Source organism: Vitis vinifera, chromosome 4 (genome assembly GCF_030704535.1).
Source record: "Vitis vinifera cultivar Pinot Noir 40024 chromosome 4, ASM3070453v1".
NCBI classification, from domain to species: domain Eukaryota; kingdom Viridiplantae; phylum Streptophyta; class Magnoliopsida; order Vitales; family Vitaceae; genus Vitis; species Vitis vinifera.
Window position 1 is genome coordinate 1,427,803 of NC_081808.1, and position 20,213 is coordinate 1,448,015.

Consider the following 20,213-nt stretch of genomic DNA (forward strand, 5'->3'; position numbering starts at 1 on the left):
AGCTTATCACCTATTTGAGTCCTAAAATATTTTTCATATTTTTAATTATTTTTTTAAATAATAATTTACATGGAACACTTGAAAACACTTTGACATTGCTTTAAAAAATAATGTTTTCAAACTAAATTTTTAAGAAAGTGTTTTGAATCAAATAGAAGGAAATTTTCAAAATCCATTCCAAACTAAATATGAACATAATAAAATTTAAAATTCTTAATAGTACCTTTCATTTCAAAAAAATGAAACAAAAATAGTTGAATTGGAAACTTTTCTTGGTGAGGTCATGGAACATTGCAGTAATGGAGGACTTTTTCCAAGTGTGGAGTAGCTCAATGTCTTTTGCTTCAGGGTTAAGCAGCACGTTTCCCATTGAATGGACGGTAAGCGTTTCAATTCCGGGAAATTTAGTTTCCATGCATATATCATGTATGTCACTTCCGCGCCAAGTGGAAACACATGTCACTTTCAATCCTCCCATTTCAAATTTTTAATTCTTCAATTCATATTAAAATTTTATGTCATTTCACATTATAGCAAAAATAAAATAAAATTAAAATATGTCATTTAATGGATGTTATTATTATTATTATTATTTTGATGGTATGGATAAGAGACGTGTTAGAATCATTTTTATCATTGGAATATTGTACTTAACTGAAATTTGTCAGGTCTTGTCGTATTTTATTTAGATTTTAATTAAAAGTTAAAATTTTAAAATTGAATTGGACTTATTATTACAAACATTTCCTAACTTGTTTGAATTATGAAAACCATTGTTACTTGGACAACAATTCTCCCTCCAAGCAATATCCAAAACTCCTGTGTTGGACGGACTCATCTTATGATCAATTATCTAGGCAGACACTGCTCAGGGTGGCATACATAGCCGGGTGCCAAACTAGTCAAAGCATCCATTCGAACAACTCACACTCCGGTACCCACATAAACAACAAAGAAAGGAGAAGATAGGAGGACAAAATGGAAAAATAAATAAATAATAAGTTTTAATTTAATAAAATTATAATAATCATTATAAATATTGTCCGTTTTAAATTCAAATGATCTCATAATTTGAGGAACTCGTATCAATAGTCTTAAGAATTTTTTTTATGCAAAAGTTGAGGAAAATAAAATAATTAAAAAATATATTTTTCTTAAGGAAAATGGGAACAAAAGTATTTCTGCCCTTTTCTTCCCTTTTTCCTTAAATAATTTTTTCTTACCTATATATTTACAAAACAAACATTGTCTTAGCATTTCATGTAGAAAAAAAGGAAAGGTGAATGGAAAGAAATGCAGATATTCTAGAAATACGACATGGGATTGTGGTAAGATGTGAACACAAGTTGGACTCTACTACACTGTTTGATTTTTCAAACCAGTACATCTCATTTGTGTATTGAGAAGGGCATATACGGGCCCTTTAAGGCGGATTTTCTCTTTTCTTTAACGTCAATACCTAATCCTATCTTATCATCTCTCCCCACCTTAACTCTTCCAAAGTACCTAATCTTTTGTAAACAAATACATAAACCAGTGTCAACTACAAGCTTTTTCTCAGAAACCAAACACCTGTGAAATTCTCTCTAACAATCTTAACCATTCTATTAGGAAACCCAACTCAAAACATACCCAAAATAGTGGAAATACAATTGTGGCATCTCAAGATTAGCTTCTCGTATTTGCAGGTTTACTGAAATTTTCAGTTTTGGGGTAGATTGTTGAGCATGATACAATAAAAAAATACGTCTAATTTCATTCTATATATATCTTATTAAATTTCGTATCTAATTGTCTAATCAATTTCCTTTTATATAAATATCAAGTGTTTTTTTAGAAAATATTATAAGTGATTTAAAAAAAATTTTAAAATATTATTTAAATATTATCCGACATCTAATTTTTAATTTTAAAAAAAAATTATTTTTAAAATTAAAATATTTTCTAAACTTACTGTCGAAATCAATAATTAAAAAATTCGTCCATTTTATTTCAAAGGTAGATGAACATCACAATCTTGCAAATTTCTTCCATAATTTTCCTTCTTGCCACCACTATTGCCCACACGAAAGGCTTAGCAGCCATGAAAAAGCTTTAGAACTCAACTACCTTTTTTCCTCCATCATTCCTCCAAAGAAAAGGATCTAAAGCCAAAGGCAAATAATAGCCATCAAAATTAACTTTGTGTGATCTCATAGTGACATTATTCCAAAGACGAAAGGGGAAAAATAAAGGAAAAATGGAACTTTTACCACAATGGTCTCATCTTTTTGAAATGATAAGATTATAAATAATTTTTGTCAATTCGGGATGTAGAATAAAGTTTATTTTTTCATATATTAACCCTTATTATAATTTTTTTCTCTTGTAATATTGCAAATCGGTCACAATTTCTTGATAATAATCATCATAATTTTGTACCTTAGTTTAGAAAATGTCCTTTGGGTGATGACTAAGGTTAGAATGAATCCAACTAAACAAATTTTGTGCTTTTATTTTTTACTTTTAAATAAATCATATTATATTTTAAAGTTACACATTTTTAGTGGCATGCTTTGGTTGAACTTCACCCACTAATAGTACTAGTCCTCCCATCACTTAGATGGGTTATCTACTTTAACTTTCTGATCCAATAACATCCAAGTTGGATTACAATCTATCCTAAGTTGAAATTTTGATTTGACCAATATTATTTTTTTTTCATCAAAATATAATTCATAAGTGAATTTTCTTTTATTTTTATATAATAATTTCAATTTCTTTTTCAATTTTCATTTTTAAAATTAAATTTTTGAAAATCATGTTTATCAAGGAGTTTGTTTTTTGGTATATTTTTTTTTTTTAAATAGAGATATTAAAAAAATGTTTGATTTTCAATTTATTTATATAAATTTTGAAGAGAAATTAATACCCAATGTTCAACTTTCTCTTGTTTGTGTGGTTCAAAGCCATTAAAAAGTCCATTTTTTATTTTATCTTTTGTTATATAATTGTCAAATTTAAAAATTAGTAACATAATTAAGTTTTTTTTTTTTTGAAAAATAGTCAAATTAAAAGTACATGTAGATGACACGTCATACATTGAATCCCAAAATTTATAATAATTTATGATATTTATTATTTATTTATAGGTGGTGATACATAACCATCACAAACAGTTGACGTGAAATGGAATATATTAGAGCATGCTTGGCTGCATGAAAATATACTGACACATATTATACGTGGCTGGGCGGCAAAGGCCACCTAAATTAAAGAAAATAAAAAATAAATTAAATAAACTAAAGACAAATAAGTTTTAACAAGATCATTAATGGTTTTTATGGACCACAAAGACAAGAACCCTCGTGACTCCCCTCCTTTTACCCATATATATATATATATATCATCCAGTCTCGGTTCAATGGATCTTCATAATTTATAAATTAAAAAATATGGAAAAAAAATATATATTTTAAAATATTTTTATGTATTATTTTAAATTCATTTCATTTATTTTAATTTTTATATAAATATTAAATAATTTTAAAATATATAAAATTTTAACTAATTTTAATCATATTTATTTTTTATTTTTTTTTTTAATATAATAAATATAAAAAATCATTTTTAATTTTTTTTTTCTCTTTAGCATTTCCCATACAACTTTTTTTTTTATTTTTTTATAAGAAGCTGGTGTATACTCTGAGATCAAATCAAATTTATAAATTATCAACATTTTTTTAGGTAGATATTGTTTGTCCATTTGGAATATTCCTATAAAGGGACCACATTCTTTATGAGAGCCATCGAATCCTGTCTGTGACTCTGTGTAGTCGTTGACAGATAGTGCACCAGCCGCCATGAGTTTGGCTCTATCAAGCTTGTCCGTCTTTTTCTTCTTAAAGGTTATGTGATGAATATATTTCTCAAATAAAAAAAAACGATGAAAAATAAATTAATGTCTGTATTTTTAAAAAATATTTTAAGCTTAAAAATATTTTTTTTAAATAAAATAAAATAAAATATTTGATAAATTTTAGAAAATATTTTTTAAAAATTTTAAATTTATTTTTTAAAAATCACTTATAATATTTTCTAAAAAAATATTTAATATATGATTCTCTTAAAAATATTTTTAAAATTTTTAACATAAAAATGACTCTTATATTTTGAAAAGACGGATTCAATAAAAAAAATGAATTTTTTTAAAAGGTAAATTTAATAAAAAAAATTAATTCATTGATTCAAAATTGAATTTTTATATATATTTTTTAAACAACTATATTTTAATAATATTTTTTAAAAAAGGAAAAATCCAAGTTATATACCTACCACTAGTTGATTCATGCACCTTCTCCATGGCTATTGAAAAAAACACCCTTTAATACTGTAATAGAATCGAACACCTATCGAAAAAACTACTTGTTTGTCACGGTAAAAGATCCTATCTTATAATATGTCCAATTTTAGGATCTAAAAGCATCTTTGATGCAAAAGCCAATTTTAGTATCTAAAAGCACTTTTGATGCATCACTAAGTGAGACTATTAGAACGAATATGACAAAAAAAAATACAAAGAATGTAAAAAAAGTATTAAAAAAACTTGTCAATTTACAAAAAATATTATTGTACAAAAATGATAATTATACTATATTTGGTTCTAGAAAAATATTAGAAAAAAACTTTAAAAAAAAAATTCTTATATTTTGCTTAACACAAAAAATTGTTAAAAACTTATACATATTTAAATTATTTAATATTTATACAAAAAAAAAGTGAAAATCAACTAAAAGAAATATGTAAAAATAATTTATTATTTTTTCTTTCAAAACTTTTTCTTTCTAATTTTTTTTTTTAATTTTCTAAGAACTAAACAAGACATCGAAATGCAAATATATTATTTTTTCTTTCAAAATTTTTTCTTTCTAATTTTTTTTTTTTGAATTTTCTAAGAACTAAACAAAAGATCGAAATGCAAATAATGTGATTAGAATATAAAATTTTGGTAGGATACTTCTTTTTTTTTAAATTGTAGAATTTTCCTAACATTTTCTATGTTTTTTTTTTTTACTTTACCTAGAAATTGAAAGTGAAGTAAAACTTCATGAATTTTTTTATGGAAATTGATACTTCTTAACTTTCATATTATTCTCCTTGTTAAGTTGAATGCTATTTTAAAAAAGCTTCCTAGGCATCAAATGGGATTTTTAATTAATTAAACAATTTTAAAATATCAAAATTATATTTTATTTTTAGTAAAAATATTTATAAAATATAATTCCCAAACACAATTTTTAATTACACAACAATCATAAATATCAAAATTGTTTAATATAATAAATTAACTTAATATTATAACTTAAAGTTAATAGTAATCTTAATAGATCAATTTCATTACTTAAATTTAAAGCAAAATTGGAGAAAAAAAAAGGGAAAAAAAGTGAAGGTAATTGAAAAATAAAATTTAAAATTAACACATTATTTTTCTTTGTTTTTCATTTATTTTTTGATAAAAATTAAATAATGAAAAAATATGTGAATTTTTAGATTTTAATTTTTTTTAATAATAAACAAAAAAATCATTGTTTTAATATTTTTTTTCCCCTTTCTTAATACATTTCAAAACCAAACATGACTATAAAGCTCTTTTTGTTTTCCTTTAATTGAATTTAGAAAAAGCAGTTTGAACTTAACTTTGAACTTTAGTTGCCGAGAAGCCAATTCGAGCATGCCTAAGTTGGAAGGAAAGGAGTAGTTGGATGCATTATGTTTGCAAAGTGCTTTTTGGGACAGGACTTTGATTTAATATGAATTAATGAGAGCAGGTTTTCTACAAGGTAATGATTCAGGTTCAACGTCTTTTACATAATGTATCAATGGCAAAGGCTGCCGTGGAATAAATTTCTTTTGTCAGTACAACTACTGAGCTGCGTCTGGTAAAGTGAGCTCCAAAAAATTTGTCTCTCACCACTCACCACTCACCATTGATGGTAACTTTTCGTGTGGAAGAAATTTCACCGCGTAGTTCCATTTTGTACTTTCTGTGTCAGGCTGTGAAGCACTGAAGCCTGATGCTTTTGTACAGCTCAACAGGCTTATCTACGCTTTTTTTTAAATGGTATGTAAATTTTGTCTCTTTTTTTCTCTTTAGTTTTACTTACTTGCCGTGGGCCATGCATGTTTTTCAGTGTCCCATTTTGGTTCGAATTAAAAGAAAGGAAGTGCAAAAAAATGATTTAAAATCTTTTATTTCATTTGCAGTAAAAATAGATGCAATTTAATTATAATAAAAATATAAGAGTAGCCCTCTCTCTCTCTCTCTCTCTACGCTTTTTTCAGATGTTTGATTTCCAAATATCAGAGTTTTTTTTAAAAAAAAAATATATATCCATTAGGTATGCTATTTAGTGACCCGATGTCCTATAGCTTATTATTGTTATTTCGTGGTGGTAGTTGATCTCCCTTCATCATTTCATCAAAAAATTCACTAAGAAGTATGTAAGGTGTCATGTCATAAATGCGAAGATAAATATAATTATTGATTAGACTCACGAGAAAAGTAATTGTTGATGCGGAGTCAATTGGAGTCAGATCCTCCAATTGATAATTAATTGACATGAACGTGAGAATCGGGGGAGATCCCATCAGCCACTTCCATGTCAAGTGTAAATGATTATTTGTAACAAGAGGGCCTTGAAGGTTGGTTGGAAGGTGTCATCCGCTTAGGGAGTTCTGTGTCATTTATCGCATGCTCGTGTGGTTCGGATGAATGATTTAGATACTGTGGCAATTATCCGAGCATCACCGAGGGGAGTGACACGTGGAAAAGAGTCCCCACAATAATGTCTAAGTCCAAATAAATTTGTATACTTAACTCTTGAAAGATTTTATAAATGGTTTTCTACTTACATCCTATGTTCAATATGTGATTGATTGTTCCTTGTTCCATTATTAAGTATATTTACCCAAAGAATAAATAAAGTTTCAAAATATGTAATTGTTGAGCTAAAAAAGAATGACTACCTATTCACATCCTTCTTACTAGTTTCATGAACCAATATCATAACCTTTTAATATTAATCGGATGAAACAAGTTTCTAGTAATCTATAGATGATGAATATTTTTCTAATTATGTAAATAAGTTTGAAAATTGTAAAAATCTATTGAATTTAGAGTAGATAATATTTATACGGAATGAAGAAATCACTACAAATTATATCAAATTTAGGGTGACAATTTAAAATGAATAAATTAGAAAAAGGATGACAAGGAGACAATTTTTTATTTTTTTTAGGCATGCAGCCAACCTAGTTCTTAGTAAAACGGATTTAAGATGAAAATGAACAAATTAGGAGTTGGTTTGATTTTTTTTTTAAACTTAAAAGGATAGTATTATCTTATCTCGTCTCATCTCACCTTGATTATATATATTCGTATTTTTTTTAAAATAAATAATAAAAATTTATAATACTTATTTATACCCAAGATATATTTTTATCTTTTAATATAATTAAAATTTTAAAAAATAAAATAAATAGGGCTAAGCCCTCCTTTGAGATTTTTTTTTATAAATGATGGGTGAAGATGAAGATAACTTTTCTCAATTAATCATGTTGCCATCACTATCTGAAATAATTAAAAGTAAATAACATGATTTGAATTTACATGACTCCTATCTCTATCTTGAATAATTAACTTTCAATCAAATCATATTTAATATTTTTATTATGAAGCATTTCAATCCAATTTCTTGATTGTGACGAAGTAAGCCACCTGGAATTGTGAAAAGAATCTAACTTTGTCAAACAGAAAATGAAAATAAAATCACTTTTGTGTTAGCTTTCAAGACCATTCCAAGATGACTTTCTATCAAGCAACCAAATTTCTTTGCTTTGTTATTATCATCTTTTAACTTTCCTCCCAAACCCATTCCTCCTCCGCTAAATCTTCAAAAAACCCTTCATATTTCATACACCGATGTACTGGGCGAGGTGACAAGAGGCCAATATTTTAGGACTCTTCAGTGATCCGATGAAGAGAGACAAAATATATATATAAGGTTTAGGTGACAGTCTTAATCTCAGCTGTCAACACGCTATCAATTGACGTAACTCACTATTTGAATTTTGCGGTCGCTTTCATGGAGGTTTATTTTATTTTACTTTAATATTTAGTAAATATTTGATGGGTCTCAGCTAACGTTCAAGCCCAAAAGCGCTTTTGAGACTTTTATGGGGGTTAGGTGCTTCTCTCGTTCCAACAATCACGTTTCGTCTCCAACCCACCTTTTGTTTAAGCCTAAAAGCAAATGTAGGTCAGTGGCCAGTGATTTTTATACTTGTTTAGCAATTCTGTGTTTGCGTTTGGGAAACAGTGAGGAAAAGAGGACTTCCACGATGCTAATAAATAATTTTAAAAAATAGAAACGATAATGTTTTTTCAGCTTTCAATTATAAGCCCTTTTTAGGCAAATGATACTCCATTGTTGACTTTAATTAGAAGCCCAAGTGGAGATTGAGGTGCTTATTTTTAATATTATTATCTACAATAGTGATAAATGATTAAAAAATAAAAATAATAATATCATGTTAATGGGTTTAGTTTATAATAGGACCCTGCGATAGTTTTTCTTTCTGGGCTTTAATTGATGGTTGACCCAAAATTAGAGCACTAATTTTTAAAAAATAATATTAATATTATAAATATTTTTATTATATATATATATATATATATATATATATATATATATATATATATATTATAGTTTTGTTAAACTCTTCTTTTGAAATTATTAAAATAAATAAATAAAGAATTTTAGGTTATGTTTGATTTTTAAAAAATTTGAGAAAAAAATACGAGAGAAAAAAATTAAAATTAATAAATTATTTATAATTTATTTGATTTTTAAAGTAAAAATTAAATAATTTTAAATTTATATGAAATATAAAATAATCATTTTTCTTAATATTTTCTTTTTCTTTTTTATCTAATATCATCATGTATTTTTCCAACGGTGGCTATCAACTTATCTACCTAAAAAAATTAATATTAAAAATTTAAAAACTTATGGATCTGAAAATTTATATATTTTATTCAAATTCAAATTTATATTTCATTTCAGTGGAATGGACACTAGAGATAAGATTTGTCCCCATTGCTACTTCTTGGTAATAAATTTGGTTAAATTAGTGGAGAAAATATTTAGAATCAAATTTGTTGTTTGAATTTCATTGGGCCATAAGTTGACAATTATTTTGTACGAAACACGAGGCCACGTGGTTCGCCAATTCTGGTTGGTGCTTCTAGATCTGAACTTGGGCCAGGCATTTATTCATGGGATTTTCAATTGATTTTTAGGCCCGACTTGTTCCCGTTCTACCTACTTGCCTTAAATTGTGTGTATCGGTTTTCTCACCCGTGTTTGGAAAATGCTCCTTCGAGCTGCGTTGAAGTTTCCCCAAAATCTGTTTGTTTTTATTTTATTTTATTTTATTTAATAATCTTTCATAAAATCTCTCAAAAATTTAATTGTACAAGAAATGGGTATTTATAAAATTTGAAATATTTATTTGTTGATTTGATTATGATAGTATAGAATTATCATTTGAATTATTTTTGGACTTTATGAAAATATGATATGGATGATTGGACTTTATGAAAATATCAAAAGGAAATTATAACAAAAGATGTATATTAGGTCGATATCATAAAAATGAGTTGGTACGACTCTGTATGCATATTTTGAATTTTTTTAGCAATTTATTATGGGTAGATTTTTTTTTTCTAGAAGAATAATTAAATATTGATAAAACATCGATACCCTTTTTGACATCGACACTACTAAATTATAAATATATTGATGAAAGTATTGAAAGAGATTTTCATTTTAGATATGATTAATAGTGATTACCAAGGAATTGAAATGAGTAAAATAAAGTTTAATTTATTTTAATAATTTTTTCAAACATATCTACAAAATGTAGGTTTTTGACGGTGGAATTTAGTAAAAATTATTATTTAATAATTTAAATTAAGTTTAAAATAAATTATATTTAAATTATTGACTTAAAATTTATTATTTAATTTTTATTTTATGAATTAAGATTGTTTGATAAAATTAACTTAAAATTTATTTTAAATCATAAAATTAATATATTTATCATCATAAATTATAATTATGATAAATGAGATCGAATAACAATGAAAATTGTAAAATAACAAAAAAAGATCGTGGAAATAATTAGAAACAAATAAGAAATAAAAAAATAAAATAAAAATATAGATTTCAGAATAAGTTAATTATTTTTATTTATTATTTAAAATTATTTTTAATTTTAAGTCATATTATTAAATTATTTCACTAAATATAGTTAATTTACTTAACAAATTAAATTATGTTATTAAATCACATTCAGTTATTAAGTTGATTTATTAAACATTTATTTATTTTTTATGTAAAAATTCAAGAAAAACTTAATTTATTTATCTAAAAATTATATTTTACAAAAAAGAAATGCATGTCCAAATATTAAAGTACTATTCCTTGCATTTATTTAATGGGATATTATATAAATTATTTTATTTTTAAATATTCCAACAAATGAAAATTGAATTGTTCAATTCAGATTAGTACAAAAATGCCACCAAATCAAATCATTCAAAATCAGCAACATTGACATCACAATTTTAGATTTTGTCGCATAAGATTTGTACACTGGGACCCTGATGGTTAGGATATAATTAATTTCGAATAAAATATATCTCCCCAAGAAACATCTGGGAAGATTGTTTGGAATTTTTGTATCAGAATAGTACTAGAAATAGTTTTTTTTTTTCTTTAAAGCAAGAAAAAAAATTGTAAATCGCTTATTTGATTTATCTTGAAAAATACAAATAAAATTAATATACTAAAAATAATTTTAAATTTTGTAGATTTTCAAAAATTTCATTTTCTAAACCGTGAATAAAAAAGCACATAAAATTTTAAAAATATATGGGAAAATTTTATTAAGTATAAACTTATTTTTATTTTTCAATTTTTCAATTTTTATTTCTATTTTTTCCTTGTAATAAAATGAAGCCATGCTGTCAACTTTTCTCTTAATTATATAATTAATTAGTAACAATCTAGTCAAATTATTAGACTGAAAAATCTGTCAGCGGATCCGCCAAAATTTTGCCTTAGTATTACTAGCTTAATGACCGTGATTTAATCAAAGTTTAGGCATATTTAACTAGAAAATAATTAAGATATTGAATTTTCCATGGCCAAATAACAATATTCAAACACATTTTAATTAATAAATAATTAAACAGTGGTTTCAAATGGCCCACTCAGGTAACAATATTCAAGCATATTTATAAAAATATCAAATATGAAAAAAATCATTTTCCTCAACAAGTTTTTTTTTTCCTAATATTTTTCGAAACCAAATATGGCATTAGGAAATTAACCTAGCAAGGATTTCACCTTGGATGATGTGTGAGGCAAACGGGTAAGACTAGTCTATAAATGATTTTGTTGACTATATGCTATGGAGTTTGTTCTTTTATCGAGTCTATAATAGCTTTCAATTCATTTAATTGAAGTTCTAAAGCCCCTTTCACCTTGTAAGATCATGCTGTTTCATTTTTAATCAATTTATCTTCTTCCATTGAAGGTTGTCAAGTTGGCAAAAGCAATGGTAGTACCATTATATAGTGAGTTGGGGATTGGTGTTCGAGTGATAATGCTCTTAAGTTGGATCCACTAATCCAATTGTTTTTGTTGCTTCTCCATCTACTCTTTTAACTACTACAACATGACTCATTCTCTTTGAGAGTATCGAACATTCTTCTCTATTACAACAAACAACATTAGATTATAAAAGTGATTAATTTATGTACATAGTTTTTCTTTTTATAAAAGATGATAATATTTAAAACATGTTTAACAATAGTTTTAGGAATCATTTTTAATCTTTTTAACACTTAAAAAATTTTATCATTTAAATATTAAAAATACTAAAAACGTTGTCTAAAATCACTATCAAACACACTTTTATATACATTACGGGAAAATGCCTCCAAGTTTTAATATGATTATTTTTTTAACTATTCCACTAAACTATCCCCCCCTTGCACTTCTCAAGTGTATGATTATTTTTAACTATTTCATTAAATTATCTCTTATTGTTTGCACTTCTCAAATCTCTTGGAAATCATGTTCCTTTGTGTGGTTGGCAAACTAGATGATTCAATGATCTATGAACCTACTTCACATATCAATGACACCATGAGTAGGCCCACTACAAGAATGATTGAGATTCTCTATGATGATGATGTGCCTACCAGACATGAAAATCTTTTAGTTGTAATATTTTTCTCCTTTTTTCTTTTAAAAAATATCATTATTATTTGTTTTGCATAAAAAAATGAAAAAAACTAAAAAAACAAAAACGAAATTAAAAAAATAAAATAAAATCAGACCAGACCAAACCACAATCATTGTTGAAAATTTTCTTTTGATATCATTGCAGATTTGAAAGGATGTAAAAGCTAAAAATAAAGTCACTTTCAATAACATGATTGAGAATTTCCACCAATCACATTTAAGATTGATTTTCACTTATTTTGATTTTGAGGTACAAGTTTTGAGGAGTAGGTGGAAAGGGGCTCCTTAATTGGTTCTTGTTTTCGAGAACCGTTTTCCATTTTTAAAAATGAAAAACACAAAAAGGTTGTTTGGGTAAGGGGATGTGTTTTTATTTTTTATATTTTTCGTATTCTCAAAAATTATTTTTTGGAGAACAATAAAAATGATATTTTTATTATTTTTTCACTGTTCAAATAATAAAATATTCTTTTTATTATTTTTTTTCTTGTGTTTTATTAATTGTTTTTTCTGTTTCTACAAAAGTGAGCTCCATCCAACCATCACACCCTCACCCACAAACCATTTCTTCTTCCTTAAATTATTGAAACTAATATAATTATATATGGTTACAAAGTTATTATTTATTTAAGAAAATTATAACTGGTGTAAAAATTTCAAAATGATTTTTTTTTAATTTAAATGAATTATGCATATGAAAATTATTTATAATTTATAATATAAAATTAATGGAATAAAACACTTTATTAATTAAAAAAATAACTTTCAAATATGTTTTTTGTTTTATTTATTCTAAAAAACCTTTTTATTAACTCAATCAAATATGTTTTTTTATAACAAAAACTATTTTCCAGAATTCAGTTCCCAAACACAATTTTTTTTTTCTTCTAAAAATACAGAAAACTGTTCTCAAAAGCTATTTTTCATAATAGTTTTAAAAAACAGCAACCAAACAGGCCCTAAGTCTTTCTTTCTCATATATGATTGAAAAGTCAATATTCAATTAGACTAGGATGAAAACATAACTCTATCTTAGTTCCTTATTTTTTTTTAAGAAAAAAAACATAGGATATGTTTTTAAAATTATTCTATAATGTTTTTAAAAAATAAATCTTTATTTAAAAATTTGAAATATTTTAAACTTATTTTTAATGCTTTTAAAAATAAATTTTATATCTAAGTGCTTTATTTATAATCAATTTTTATATTTTATATTTTATATTTTATAAGTATTTTTTAAATAAATAAAAACAATAGAAAATAGTTGAAAGATGCTATTTAAAAATATTATTTTTAAAAAATAAAAAATAAAAAATAATTTTTTGATTATTAAATATATTTTTTCCCAATGAATAAAATATCGTCATAAAAAATAATTCATATTGTAAAATAAAGATAAATACGACACAAATAAAGTAGTATGGATAAATTATATGTTACTTTGAGAATATATATAATGGGAAAAAGAAATCAATTAAGAAAGTTAAGGCTATGTTTGGTTCCCAGAAAATTTGAAGGAAAAAAAATACAAAGGAAAAGAAGAGGAAAATAAAAAGTGAAGGAAAAAAAAAATAGATTAAAAGTTGATAAATTATTTTTTTTTGTTACTTCAAACTCATTTTATTTATTTTAACTCATCAATATAAAGATTAAATAATTTAAAAATACATAAGTTTTTAATTAGTTTTAATCATATTTGATTTTCTTTGATATTTTTCATAGAACAACCAAACATAAAAAAATCATTTTCCTTTGTATTTTTTTTCTTTCCTTAGTATTTTTCAGGAACCAAACATAACCTAAGAGAATGAAAGAAAGAGAAAATTTTATTTCTTGTTTGGATGTGTATATTACAGGGGATGGGAAACACTTTTACAAGCTTTTCAAATAACTTCCATTAATATTCTTATTAATAAATATTAATGAAACTTGTAAATAATATTAATGATTTTCATTAATGAATATTAATGGAAGTAATAAATATTATTTAATTAATATTTATTACAATTAATATGGTGAAATTAATTACTTTAGTTATAACAAATTCCAAATACGTAGCTTAATTTAGCTTAATTTCTCGTAGTCCGTGCTGCTTTCTTTGATAGATAAGATTTCCAATTGCCCCCACAAACCACAAAAGCTGTCTCGTGTGTTTCCAAATGTGATATATAGTCCCTTTCGGCTTTCATTCAGAAAAAGAAAAGTTTTTAAAAAAAGGGTGATGTGAAGTGAAAAGTCCACACACGTGGGTAGCTCAGATCCACCCATTACTCTCCTCCACAGTCTACAGTCACTGCCACACTTTCCTCTTTCAGCCATTACCTTCCTTTAAAGACACCACATTCACAACTCACACTTCACATTTCATATTTCAGGTCCCGCAGCTTGTCCTTTGTAAATGAAACGAAAAAATCCACCGTCCACTTAGTCATAAATTCTATGATTTTTCTAATCCAAACAGAGCACATGGGTCTTCTCCTTCTTCTTCTTCTCCGGCTATTCTGGTGTCAGGGTATGGGAAATGGTGTCTACTGACTTTAATTACTCTAGTTTTTACATGCCCATGCCCATGCCCATGCCCATGTGGGTAGTGGGTTTAGCCACCGCGCTTTGCTCCCACCATTTTACCAATGACCAAACAGGCAAGTGCAAGACGAACGAGCCTGCAGGGTGATGCAGAAACTATTACGTACTAATAAAACTGATTCTAATTGTATTAAAGAAAATTGTAATTTGTTTAAAGAAAAAAAAATGGTCTCAATTACATAATCATTTTTACTGTTGAGTTTATTATTTGATTATAATATAAGTGATAATTAAGTGTAATAAAAAGTGATCATTTCCATTTATTAAATTTAGATTTATTGACGTCTAATAATCTTTTCCTGGTGAGGGTATTATCTGTATTTTCAATTATTAAGTGCGAAAATGTTTTTTTTAAAGAAATATTTTTAGAATAAGTTCTTAAAAATGAATTTCTATTGGAAGTTTGCTAAATATATATTTTTTAGTTAAAAAATTATTTTCTTTATAGAACTAGAGATTCTAACTCTACCCAAATATTAATTCTCAAATGTATGCTTGCTTACTTTAATCGGAAACTCATTGAGTACAAGATTTGAGCGGTTAATGGAAAGCACCAAACTCACGCGTCGATTTTGGGGCGAGGATCAAGGAGGCCGGATTCACCTTTACCGGCTGGCAGACAACTGGGCAATAGAAAAGGTATTCTCCCCTTTTCTAGCTTTACGAAAGATGATGTGTTCTCTTCCATAATGATACAATCAAGTGTGAGATTAAAATTATAAATAAGGAGTTCTAAAAAAGATGGATCATCCGATTTGGGGTCCATTAAAAAAAAAAAAAAAAAGTTGCATTTAGGCTCCCCTTTATAGGATTCAAGTGGTTAGCTTCTTTGGCATCTTAACTTTATATTAAGAGATAAATTTGGTTTGTTGGACATAATATGAAATGTTTAGTTGAAAATGAAATATGATAAGTAGTAAAAATTAGGATTAATTGACTAGAAATGATGAAAAGATTCCAAATTTGTAAAACTAACATATCCCATTTTTAAACTTGAACTATAACCCAATTTTGACATAAATACCTTTCGACACTTTTATTATTTACATGTGTATTTTAAAAGAAAATACTATTTTTGCAATAAAAATATGATAATATTTTGGTCCAAAATGAGTATTTTTTAGGTTGAAAAAAGGTGAAGGATTAGTTTTACAAAATAGGGATAATTTGATCATTTTTAATTAGATAACCTTAAAAATTACTTACCTTATTTAATCTTCAACCAAATATTAGATCATTAATAAGATATATTATGATATATTTTCCTTAACATATTTATCTATGGGATATAATAATCCGAAGTTAAGATATGAGATACACATATCCCATGAGTTACAAAATTTATGTTTACTATCAAATTTGTTTATTTTTTGAATAATTTTCTATATCAATACTTTAATATATAATTTCCATTGCATATATAAAAATAATATTCATTTGATATCCTAAAATATACATAATGATATGATATCTTAGGATATATACATATCTTATCATATCATATTCAACTAATTAAACATAGTCTTTATTTATAAACAATTATGTTTAAGGTTTAGTGTTGTGAAATATATGTGACACAATGGGGTAGATGAATGACTCTCAAAACTCATATTGATCATTCTTTTTTAGCTTCTACGTAGCTATGTCCAAGGTTTAGTAGGTGTGACGTGATGTAATAAGATGGATGAGTGACTAGTAAGGCTCATGTTGATCAGTCTTTTTTCGTTTTTGACCTATGAAGATTAGTATGGGTTTGAGACATTCGTCACTACCATGCCCGCAATTACCGCATGATAATAAGATTCAAAGGAAGAAATTTTGGGGGGAGAATCCTATTGCATCTACTTGCACTTATAGAGCAAGCTCGATTGTTTAATTTTAATCAAAGTTGTACTTTGATAATTACTTTTGACAAATAGGATTTATAAGATTACTTTTGACAAATAGGATTTATCTTTAGGCCATATATGATCACTTGAATATAACATATAATAAAATAAGAAATAAAATAATATATCATATAATATATTTAATTATTATTGAATTTAATAAATTATCTCATCATTTATCATCTTTATTTTTAATCAAATATAAAAAAAATAAGTGATGAAATTAATTATCCCGTCTCTTTTTTGCATTTCCTATCCAAGGGATATAATAATCACGAGTTGAGATATGAGATATTTCTTTCCTACTAATCATAAATTTACATTTCTCATGAATTTTCCTCTTTTTATTTTTCAATTTTCTATATTGCTCATATTATAATACACATGATTTTGATTAGAAAAAGAAAAGAGAAGATAAGTTTGTAGTTAAAAAAACTTGAAAATGTATAAAATATAATGTAAAATAATACTAACAAATATATTATTTAATACAATTTTAATATATACAATTTATATTCTATATTTAATAAAGCAATATAATATTTTTATTTTAAATATTTTGACCATAAATTTGTTATCATTCAATTTTTTTTAATCAAATATAATCATAACATAACATAACATATATTATATCAAGACAATATTTCTTTAACGGGGTGTTTGGTACACAAAGATAAGGAATAAAAATAAATATTTTGTTTTCATTCTTATTTTTTTATTAATAGAAATGAATTTGGTGATCCAATTTTTAGTATTTGAATGAAACTAAGAATTCAAGATTTGAATTATTATTTATTTACGTTATAATGTTTGATAATAATAGAAATGAGAATGAAAAAGAAATAAATCAATAATAATACCCTTACATATAATTTAAAATAAATTTTTTATTTTAAAAATAAATAACTTTTGAGAGTTTTTTTTATTAAATAATAAGACTAAAAAAAATAGTTTTATTATGAGATGAAAAAACATCATAATACCATCTACTTACGATGAATTAAAATTCTACTTATAATTAAATGAGATTTAATTTCTATCATAATTATTTTTTATTCTATTCCTGCTTTAATAAAATTTATCTAAACATAGAAAAAAGAGAGGAAAAGAATAAGATGTTTGTTCCGATTCCCCGATCGCCGTTAAACACCCCCTAAATATAATATATGATGATATAATATTTTATTATTATTAAATATATGATTTTAGTATATCATGTCATATTACAAAAATAAAGATTATCCGGGTAGCCAATCAAACTAGTCATAGGATGTAACCAGCCTTCATTGCCCGCCTCGGAGAAAAATCAAAGAATCCTGACAAATAAATTGCAGAAAGACAAAAAAAGAAAAAGAAAAGGGATTTGGCCATGTGGTGATCAGTACCTGTACTTGTGAATGGGTGGTTTGGTATACCTCACTCCTTTGTTGAACTTTGAAAACCAACTTTCAAAAATTCAAAGGAAAGTTAGTTAGTCTAAGAATAATTCGGAATGGTGGTTGAAGATGAACGTGTATCACAAAAAGACTACACAAAGTTATCATTACATGAACATCCAACCACATGACCACCATAATATTACAAAACCCACAACATATTTCTCCAAAAAAAAAAAAACAAACCCTACATGTGAATCATTTCCACAAGCCTCCAAGAACTGACCCAGTTGGTAGGTAGTCATCACCACCAGCTTTGCCAGTGTGGGGGCTCCTCCCTGCCCCCATCTGAAACCAATGAAACCACTTTGAATACTAAATCCATTGCTTCATCAATATGGACAAAGCCCTAGGCCCCTCTACTTCACATGCAACAGGGAACAACATGAATATTCTTAATTAATATACTTATTAACCTTAAACCCTTGTTAATTCTCTAAGCTTTTTTGGGTTCTTTCCCTCTTATAAGTATGTGGAACTCCCTCTCCATATGTGGGAAATTAACCATTATCTTCTACAAGAATTGAAGTGGGTGCAGTTGTAAAGAGAGTAGTGGGTGGTGAAAATGGGGAGAGGTCCTTGCTGTAGTAAGGAGGGAATGAATAAAGGAGCCTGGACGGCCATTGAAGATGAGCTTCTTGTAGAGTATATCAAGGTCCATGGTGAAGGAAAGTGGAGTGGCATTCCAAAAAAATCAGGTAACTGTAATAAATATATTGAACAGAAAATGTATCAAAGAAATGAAGAAAAAGGTTTTAGGGAAGAAGAATTGAACTGATGTTGATGAGTTGCTTGGTTGCAGGCCTTAAAAGATGTGGTAAGAGCTGCAGATTGAGGTGGTTGAATTATCTGAGACCTGATATCAAGAGAGGTAACATGTCTCCTGAAGAAGAAGACCTCATCATTAGGCTCCACAAGCTCTTGGGCAACAGGTATATACTGATAATTCTTTCTCATTTCTTAGTTTTCATTCTTAAGAATTCATAAATAAATAGCAATATTCATGCTTTGAATTTGTAGGTGGTCTCTGATAGCTGGAAGAATTCCAGGGCGAACAGACAATGAAATCAAGAACTACTGGAACACCAACTTCGCCAAGAAAGCTCCAGCAAGACAAACCTCAAGCTCAGAGAAAAATCCCATCATGATAACTTCTCCTCCATCAGATTTGCTTCCTCCAAATCTACAGCAACAGCAATTCACCAATGTTTGGGCCACTCCACTGCAGCCTGAACTTGAATTCGAAGCACTGCCACCACCCATGGATCAAAACTTCTCCAAAACTACTGCATCAGAGCCCCAATTCACTGACAATTCACCAGACATCATAATGGATTTAAACCCCGGGGAAATTAGTGTGTCAGAGATTTTTAACGATGACTTTATAAATTTTAATGATTTTGAAGCATCTGAAATGAGAAATATCGATAATAGGTGCAATACTCAAGTGCAGGAAATTGCTGAAAACTGGGCGGCCAGTGACTGCCTTGATCAAGCTCAGTATTACATGGGTTCAGATTTTTCACCATTGGCCTTTCTCTTTGAGTCTGAGGGGTGGGTTGGAGATGATGATGTAAATGTTGTTTGATTTTGCCATTGTAATTAATTAATTGAAATTTAATAATAATTTAGTCAGTATCCTCTCCTCATCAATTGTTTGAGGTAGAGGGCTTGTTTGAATGTGCGGGAAAATAGACGAGGATTAAATAAAAATTAATTTTATTATTTAGTTTGACAAATTGTATAAAATTGTTAATAATTTCATACATGTGTTTTAATTTTAATTATTTAAAATTTATATATTCTTCCAAAATTTTAATTTTTTGATTATATATATATATATCTATGAAAAGAATATAAATAGCATAAAAGTATATAAAAATTTTATTAAATTTGAACTTATTTTATATTGCTCCGTTTATCCACGTTTTTCCATAGATGTGACT

At 26.4% G+C, this 20,213-nt stretch overlaps 1 protein-coding gene across 1 annotated transcript; it reads left to right on the forward strand.

Moving 5' to 3' along the window:
- The first annotated feature begins 18,747 nt into the window (after positions 1-18,747).
- LOC100254320 (transcription factor MYB1) lies at positions 18,748-19,947 on the forward strand. The gene is made up of 3 exons (XM_002279838.5): positions 18,748-18,965; positions 19,070-19,199; positions 19,288-19,947. The coding sequence occupies exons 1-3, from the start codon at positions 18,833-18,835 to the stop codon at positions 19,853-19,855; spliced, it is 831 nt and encodes a 276-aa protein (XP_002279874.1). The 5' UTR covers positions 18,748-18,832; the 3' UTR covers positions 19,856-19,947.
- The last annotated feature ends 266 nt before the right edge of the window (positions 19,948-20,213 follow it).